Raw genomic sequence first — 8,464 nt, forward strand, 5'->3', positions numbered from 1 at the left:
AAAGTTGCCCTGTGCTTTGCTTGGGTGGATAGAGAGGGATACGAGGGATTCTTCCAGACCCCGGCAGGCACCTAGCTTCCACGGGATGCAGCCCCGGTATTTGTCTCCAGCAGGGTCACCACCTTTTCAGGGTGGAGGGGATGAAGGCTGCCACCCCGCACAGGAGAGGGGCATTTCTCCAGGAGTAGGTCAGTTTCCACGCCCCAGACAGTTCTTGCTCGGCCGGTAAGCACTGAATGGCCTGTCTGCTAAAGCAACCCCTTTCCCACGGGATCTGAGCAGCTCCCCCCAAGAGGTACGGGGAGAGGCGACATCCCTGACTTGCACCCTACTCCCCCAGCCTTCCCGGACACGATCGTCGTTCCTGGGTCGGGCCTGGAGTGTATTTACAGCCATTACGGACCACGGGTTTGCTTTCTGCGAGGAAGGAAACAAACCTGCTTTCATTGCCCAGTAACCCCAAGCGATGCAGAGAAGAGCCTCCTTTTAGCAAGGCTGTGTCCCCCCTGGCTTAAGGCGGTGAGCCCTGGTGAAGGGGGGATCTCACATGATCAGGGCTTATGACTTGCATTTTTCTTAAATTTAGAACCCGCTGAACTTCCCACTCCCTCTTCTTCAGAGCCGTTTCTTTGCAGGAGAAGAGAGTCCGCTGCCCCTTGATGAGACTTGTGCTGCTGTCCCTCTGGGGTGAATTAATATGGATGTTTGGCACCAACTCTGCTGCTGCTCCTGTGAACAAGAAGAGCCAGAGAACAATCCGCTCCTCAGGTATTTATTAATGTCGTTAGCGGAGTAAGATTGGAGTCCCGTTGCGCTAGGCGCTGCACGGCGTGAGAGGCAGTCCCTTCTCTGTAGAGTTGGATGCAAAAGAAAGCATTATTCGCCGTCTTTTAAAGGTGGGGAAACTGAGGCACGGAGCCAGGACACGACACGCGGTATGTGTGGCTGAGTCCCGGTTCCTTCCCCTCTGTTCTACATCAGACTGAATTGCGTGTTTGTGTCCAGTGTTATGGTAGCAGCCCCGTGAAGCAAAATCCTTTGTCTTCACAGCAGGTGAATCAACTACAGTCCACCCTTAACCCCAGTGCGGGGGGCTCTTGAAAATCCCAAATTGCTTTTCACAAGAGCAGAGAACTTTTAGCCCAGGTTTTCTGGCTGATTACATTCTGCTTCACTTCCTCCCGTCTCCCGTCCCACGCTCGGATAAGGCGTTCTCGCCCGCTGCTGGGAACAGCATCCCTGCATGCTGGTCAGCAGCCACCCTGATCCGCAGCGGGGCCAGCCGCATTTCTGCGCTGTGAACCCAGCACCGAGCGTATGTCGGGGGACCTCAGAGCCCTGGGAGAAGCAAAACATGGCAGCCACGCAGGCGTTCAGACAAGGATGGAGAAAGACGCGCTCATGGCTGCAGGGCAGATGCCTCTGAACCCCGCTTCCAAATCTCCTTTGTTCCCCTTTCCTCTACAATGATGGGGGCTTCTTTGGTGCGGGGCTGATGGGCCCAGAGAGGGGCTATCCAGCCAGGTCCTACAACCACCCACTTGGATCGGGATTTGCAGAGGGAGTGTTTCCACGCCTGCTACCAGTGAGCTGGGATCTTTCTCCCCAGTCAATGTTCCTAGAGCCCCACTCACCCCTTGCCAGTGACGGCAAGATTCCTGCTGGCTCGTGGGGGCATGAGCTCCCTTTCCTGGTTACCTGCCAGGACCCTGCATTCTCCACCAGGTCGCATGTGTGTGTGGGGGGGGGGGGGCTGGGGGAGTCCCCTTCCCCTGCAGCCACTGGCTCCGGGCTACCACTGGAGGAGGATATTGGATGAGCCATTGTTACAACCTGCAACCACAGCTCCTCAGCGCCCGTCTGGCTTCCCCCAGCCCCAGTCCTGCAGTGAGGGGCTTGGGAAGGGCAGGGTCCATGACTGCTGTGTTGGGGCCACCCCAAGGTGCCTGGGCAAAGCTGCCCCACTGCCTTGTAAGGTGGCCCCATTTGCATGGCAGTGTCTGGTGCTGGTGCTGCCTGGGTGCCAGGCTGGGTGCATGCCCCGCGCTGTCTCGCCCGCTCTCCTCCCGTTGCAGTGAGATGCTCCAGTACTTCGATCAGCTGGGGAAGCGCAAACGGGCCCAGGCCACCAACCTGTGGAACGAGCCCGCGGACGACACCCACATGGAGCGGGACGACGACCGCGAGCTCTACAACCTGCTGCAGAAACGGGCCAGGCTACGTCGGGGCTCGGAGGTCGGTGCTCCCGGCCCACGCGGGCCCCTGGGACTCACGGAGGGCCCCACTGTGCATGCCAAACCGCAGGGAGCTTTCTTCTTCCCTGGGGCTGGAGACGTAGGGCTCCGAACGGGGCCCCAGGATGCTATGCCAGGCTCTGCCACTGACCGGTGCTGTGACCTTTGGCAAGTCCTTGCCTCAGTTTCTCCTCCCAGCCTGTCTGCTTAGCCTGGGAGCTCTTCTGGGCTGGGGCTGGTGGCGTTTGGGCAGCGCCCAACACAACAGGGCCCTGCTCTCACTTAGCACTCCTGGGTGCTACTGGAACATAACTCTCTTACAGGAAGGGGATGAGCGAATGGCTGTGTAAGGCCAGTGGGAGGCCCAGCTGGGCTGGATGGGATCTCACCCCGGCTGGCCCATCTACCAGGCACTGAAATGCGCTGCTCTGATCCTGGGCTCTCAGAGCCTTCACAACGGATCTCCACTGTGTCAGTGGGGAAACTGAGGCGCAGTGGAGTAACAGCTGTAATTAGAATCCAGGACAATTGCCTCCCAGCCCCCACTCCTCCAAACCACTGGACCCCACTCCCCTCCCAAAGCCAGGAATAGAACCCAGGAGTCCTTGCTCCCAGTCCCCAAAGCAGCTCTGTCCTGTGAAACTCCCAGTCAGTCTCTAAGGCCGGGATGGGAGCATGGCTGTGGGCCAATCAGTGGTGTAGGTGCACGGCAGCCATGACTGGATAGGGAAGGGGGGGAAGCTGGTGCCTTGTGGTTTCCGGGGTCTGACCCCCCCAGTCTCTCTCCCGTAGGGTTACCGACGCCTGAGCTTCGACATCAGCGCCCACCGCCAAATCCGCCGCGAGGTGAAGGACCGATGGAGGCAGATCCTAGAGGTCCTGGGTACGGTGCCCGCTTCACTGCTGGCGGAGTGGGGTGCGGGGCGGGCGGCAGGCTTTGCTCACTGCGCCTGGCCCTGCTTTGCAGCCTTAGCCAGGGCTGAGGGGCTGGGCTGGGCTGGGCTCTCTCGCCGGGAGGCAGTGCGGCCGAGGGGCTTGTTCATGGGACACAGGGCCCAGCATGCACCGTCGGACCCAGAGAGCAGGCCTGACCCTGCCTCTCCTGCGTGCCGGAGTCTCTGAGCCTCACCCACATCTGGGGGGAGCGTTAACGAGCCCAGGGCAACGACGCCAGCCCCTCTGAACAGGCTTCTGCCCCGGGGCTGGAGGAGTAACTCCTCTGGCGCCTGGTAGCAGTAGTAGGTTCTTATCCCCTCCAAGAGACAGGCGCCACGCAGCTCTAGCGAGGGTGAGCGTGAGCTAGTGGGCTCAAAGGCCTCTCTCCTCCCACCCCTGGGCAGGGTTCAGCGCCGAGGCAGACGGCTTGCTCGACATCACCTCCACGGCCTCCTACAGCTCCCTGCGCCAGCCCCTGCAGGCCCGCCAGCTCCTCACCGCCCTGGCCGAGCAGACCAGCCTCTTCGACCGCCACTGCAGCCTCCCCGAGCGATACCTCTTCGTCCTGGTGTGTGGGGCGGGGGGGCAGCTGGCGGGGTCCCCTTCTCCCCTGTGTCTGCAATCCCTCCGTGGGGTGCAGAGTTTGCAGCTGCAATCAGGGATGATGGGTAATTGCTGCTCCCCCCCACAGGGGGATGTGGGTCCCTCCCTCTAGCCATAGCCCCTTGCTTGCCCCTGACCTTGTGCCCCTCCCCATCCCAGCCTGGCTGTCTCTCCCCCCTCCCCAGGACCGGCTGCTCATCCTGGATGCCGGGGATGACTTCCTCTCCGCTGCCCAGTGCTACTACCCCCTGGAGGCCGAGGAGGGGCCCCCCAGCGAGGAGGAGCCCCCCAGCCAGGAGGCCGTGCTGGTGACGCTGAGCCCGGCACCCCAAGGCGGGCAAGAGGAGGAGGAAGAGGAGGAGGCCGCAGTGATGGATGAAGAGTCCCTGTTGGTCAAGCTGATAGAGTGAGGCCTGCCCGCGGGGGCAGCCAGGTTAGGCTGAGAGCTGCCCCCAGCATGTCCTGCTGGTGGGGGGCACAGTGCTGAGCAGGGGGTCACGGCCCCCCTCACGGCACCGTGGGCTGTTGGCAGCCCAAATCTGCTGTGTGCCCCCATCTGCTGCCCTCTTACCCGCCTGCAGAACCCCCTCCCCTCCCGCTGCCTGGCCTCCCCAGTCCCTACCCTTCTCCAGCTGGGCTTGGGGCCACCGGGCCCTTCCCGTATTGCTAAGAGGGGGGGTGGGAGCTGCCGGCCTGTTGGGAATGAGGGTCCAGTGGTGGCCGTCGTATGGAACAGGGGGGGATGTGCCCGCTCAGCCAGCTCTAGGCACAGGGGTCGCGCCAACCTGCTCTCCCCACTCCCATGCAGCCACCTCTGGGGTGGAACACAGCAGCTGCTTACTAGCAATGCTACTCAACCGGTTAGCGGGGAGCCCTAGATCACTTCCATCACCTGCAAACCATTAGGCTTTTCTACGGGCGTTGGCCCTGGGCTGCAGTGATTCATACTGGGCTAACTGGGAGCTGGGCTGGAGACTTCCAGCGGGACAGGTCCCTGTAGGTTGGGCTGTTGCTGTTCACCCTTTCCTGGACGGGCTAGTGCTGTGTGACTGTTCCCTGCCAAAGCCAGGTGGTGGGTGTGGGCAGGGAGGTCACTCCCCCGGTGACAATGGAACGAACCGCGGGGGGGGGTGCTGTCATTCTAGCGTAATGAACGTCAACGAGGCAGGGTTTGCAGGGGCCCCCCAAATCTTTTATCATCCACTTCCCTGCAGCAGGTTCAGAGAAATGTCTCAGCATGGTTCAGAGAAATGATGTGGCTTTTCTGACACCAACCCAATCCCCCACGCCTGCCACAACCCGTCTTCCTCCCCTCCCCCGCCATTGTAGTCCTGAGCCGTGCAGCATTGCAACACACCCTGCAACCCTGAGCTGCAGCCGTCCACCTCTGTTTATTTCAGTGTGTGTGTGTGTGTGTGTGTGTGTGTGTGTGTGTGTGTGTGTGTACACACACGTACAGTGCCTGCAGGGCCAGCTCCAGGCACCAGCTTGCCAAGCAGGTGGTTGGGGCGGCCACTCCGGAGAGGGGCAGCACGTCCAACAATTCGGCGGAGGGTCCCTCACTCCCGCTCGGAGCGAAGGACCTCCCCCCGAATGGCCACCGCAGATCGCGATCGCCGCTTGGGGCGGCAAAAACCCTGGAGCCGGCCCTGAGTGCCTGGCATTGGGGGCGCGGGGGGTGAGACTGTGTGGTGTGTGTGTTATGGTGACCAGACAGCATTGGGGACGGAGGCGGGGGAGTGTAATAGGAGCCTATATAAGAAAAAGACCCCAAAATCAAGACTGCCCCTATAAAATCGGGCCATCAGTGTGTACATATAGTGCCTGGCATGGGCGGGAGGGGCCTGAAACTGTGTGGACAGGTGTGTGTGTGTGTGCGTGTGCGTGCATACAGTGCCTGGCACAGGAGGGAGGGACCTGATCCCTGCCCAGTGCCTCTGGCCCTTACCCCGATTCTAACTAATGACGCAGTAGAGCCGGGGCTGAAGACGGTGCCGCTCCCCTTCCCCTGGAGCCCAGCACGTGGCAGCAGAGGGGCGGCTGTGGCTGGCGTTGCCGCTGCAGGGTTGGCTCATGTGTCACCCCCAAGCTGGGGGATTGAGGAGGCGTCTATCTTTGTGCTAGTTCAAAGCACACACACACCCCGGCTTTGGCAGCGGGCCCTGTGAAGCAGTTAACAAGTCTCTGATTATGTTGTTTACCCGACCCCTCGCTGTCCATCTTCCTCCCTTTGCTGCCCGTGCACCCAGGCCAGGCGAGAGCAGGGGGCTGGGTGCTCCCTGGAGCTTTGCGCAGGGAGCCAGCAGCAGTGGGGGGGGGGTGAAGAGCCCCCGGGGGTGGGGAAGAGGAGTAGGGCCAGATTGCCTTCGAGGGCTCGTCTATTTCAGCGGCAGGGAGTGGGCGCTGGCGGCCAGCTGGCCAGTCCAAAGGGCAAGCACGCGGTGTCCCCGGGCTGGGGAAAGGTCAGCCACGCTCTATGCGCCAGGCTGGGATTAGAGGCCGCCTCGCAGGGCCGGGGTCCAGCCTCCGGGACGCAAAGGGACAGGGGGAGCTTTGCTGCCTGGCGGGGCACCTGTGGCCTCAAGAGGAGACGAGCGAGGCAGAGGCCGGGATCAGGACAGGCCATCCCCCCCTCCCTCGGCAAAGCGGGGCTCCCTGATCTTAGGTGTAATGGTGTAACTTCTGCCCCGACCCCCGTGCTCCTGCCCCCTTCCCCAGCCCAGAGTCGCCGTGACTCTGTATGACCAGGTCAAGCAGCCGTAAAAGGGCTGGGAAGGCACATTAGTGGGGGGGGCGTCTCCTGGGGGGGAATGGGTGTTACATGCAGAAGGGGCTCTTCCAACCCCTTGACTGGGCACAGGGATTACAGCTCCAGCTTCTGGAGTCATGGGCTGAGAGTTTGGCTTTAAAAAAAATAAAAAAGAAAATATATTGCTAGTCCTCAAGGATGTAAAGAACAAGTTTGAAAATATGACCTGGGGTGGGGGGTGTCACCACTGCCTGCCTGAGTCCGTAGAGAGCCTAAAACAACAGCGCCAAGAGGGGAGAAATTGGTCCATTCAGCTTAATGCTGACAGCTGCCGTCACCCCATGGAGGGGTAGGGCCGTGGCCTGCAGGTGGGACTATGGGGCACAAGGTGGGTTGAGTCTAGTGCCCCATATTGCCTTGATTCGCCTAGGGTGGCTGTTGGGCTGTCAGTACTCACAGCCGTGGCCCCTGGGCTGTGGGGGTGGGGTGGATGGGGCCGGAGCCACTGCTCTGTGGTAGCCCTTAGCCAGCGGCAATGGCAGCCATGTGGCTCTCTGTGCCCCTGGAGCACAAGACATTGGCGTCTTTGCCAGTGTTGTGCCCATAGGCTACTGCAGCTGTGGGCACTCGGCACCCAGGGGTCATGACGCCGGGGGGCGGGGGAGGGCTCAGGGTCCCGCTTTCCAGGTGCTAACAGGCTGCTGTCTGCTTAGTCACATCGGGGGCGGGGTGCACAGCTGAGACACCCCCCCACCCGCCATGCCATGACTTAGGGAGGCCCAGCAGCCAGCGCTACCAGGCCTTCAGGCAGGGCACGGAGCTCTTCTATCCTGGGAGTGGGGAAATCAGCCGGTGGGCCAAGCCCGCAGTGCATTGCGACGGGGCTCCGCGGATGCTGTAAGCAAACCGGCAACAGCTGCTCTGCCCTGTCCCCCCTTTCCCAAGCTCCCCCTACTGCACCCCCGCATGGACAGCCCCTGCATCCCTCCCTGCTCTGGGTTAGCTGTTTGAGCCCACAGTGCCACGGTTCAGCTGTGACTGCGAGGGGAGGACTGAACCCCCCACACACTAATCACATAGGCTTCTGTGTTGGTAGGGGGTCAGGAATGCAACTGGGCCTGGGGCAGAGCGCACAGTGGTAAGCTGTGTCCCGGGGCACTGCCAAGCCAGAGTCCTCGCTGTTTCGGGCAGCACCGGGGCCAGCTGCTCCCAGGGTCAGGTGCGGTTGTTAACTGAGAGCCAGGCATTCCTAGCTAATCCCTGGGTTCTGATGGGCCCCTCCCCGGGGCAGCCAAGTGTCAGGCCGCTGGGAAGGAGGCCAACTCCATTCACCCACCTCGCTGGAGTGCGGGGGCCCAACAGGCCTGCAGCTAAGCGAGGGACGGGCCGCACTGTATGACAAGAGGAACAGTTGTGGGTGCCCTCAGAAGTTCATATGTACTTCGTGAAAAACGCAGTGTCGGTCAGAACCCTTGTTTTTAACTTTATTTTTATGCAATTAAAAAATGAAGCCCTATTTATGTGTTTGCTCCGTCTAAGAATATTCAAGCATTCAAAACATTCAGAGTCAGAAATGTAAAAGGCTAGAGCATAACGTGAAAGTGTTGTGTAATGCCCAAACTGGTCATAAACTAACGTTGACGCCTTCCTGGCGATGGTGTCTGAATTCTGCCACAAAGACAACCCGGGTCAGTTTTGAAGTCAAATCACTTTCCTATGACAGGCGAATTAGGGTTCTCTCTGTCCTGGGTCGTGCTTGTCCTTTGGTGTGATAATCTTCTCAAACAAGCAAAGGAATTCTCACACCTTGCAGACGCTGCTCCAAACAAGACCACTGCAGACATTTCAGAACTACATATGAATGAACGCCTCCTTTAATTCCTTGGCAACCCCTAGAACGTCTTCATTCTAGAACTGTCATTCCCTAGCAGTGCTTCCAGTC

General features: G+C 60.5%; 1 protein-coding gene across 1 annotated transcript; it reads left to right on the plus strand.

Annotated features, from left to right (window-relative positions):
* The first annotated feature begins 629 nt into the window (after positions 1-629).
* On the plus strand, positions 630-4,211 carry LOC117869411 (melanoregulin-like). Its single transcript, XM_034756246.1, has 6 exons — positions 630-768; positions 1,051-1,053; positions 2,076-2,235; positions 3,027-3,117; positions 3,575-3,738; positions 3,959-4,211. The coding sequence occupies exons 1-6, from the start codon at positions 698-700 to the stop codon at positions 4,181-4,183; spliced, it is 714 nt and encodes a 237-aa protein (XP_034612137.1). The 5' UTR covers positions 630-697; the 3' UTR covers positions 4,184-4,211.
* Positions 4,212-8,464: the final 4,253 nt, after the last annotated feature.

This window comes from Trachemys scripta, chromosome 23 (genome assembly GCF_013100865.1).
Source record: "Trachemys scripta elegans isolate TJP31775 chromosome 23, CAS_Tse_1.0, whole genome shotgun sequence".
Taxonomy (NCBI): Eukaryota; Metazoa; Chordata; order Testudines; family Emydidae; genus Trachemys; species Trachemys scripta.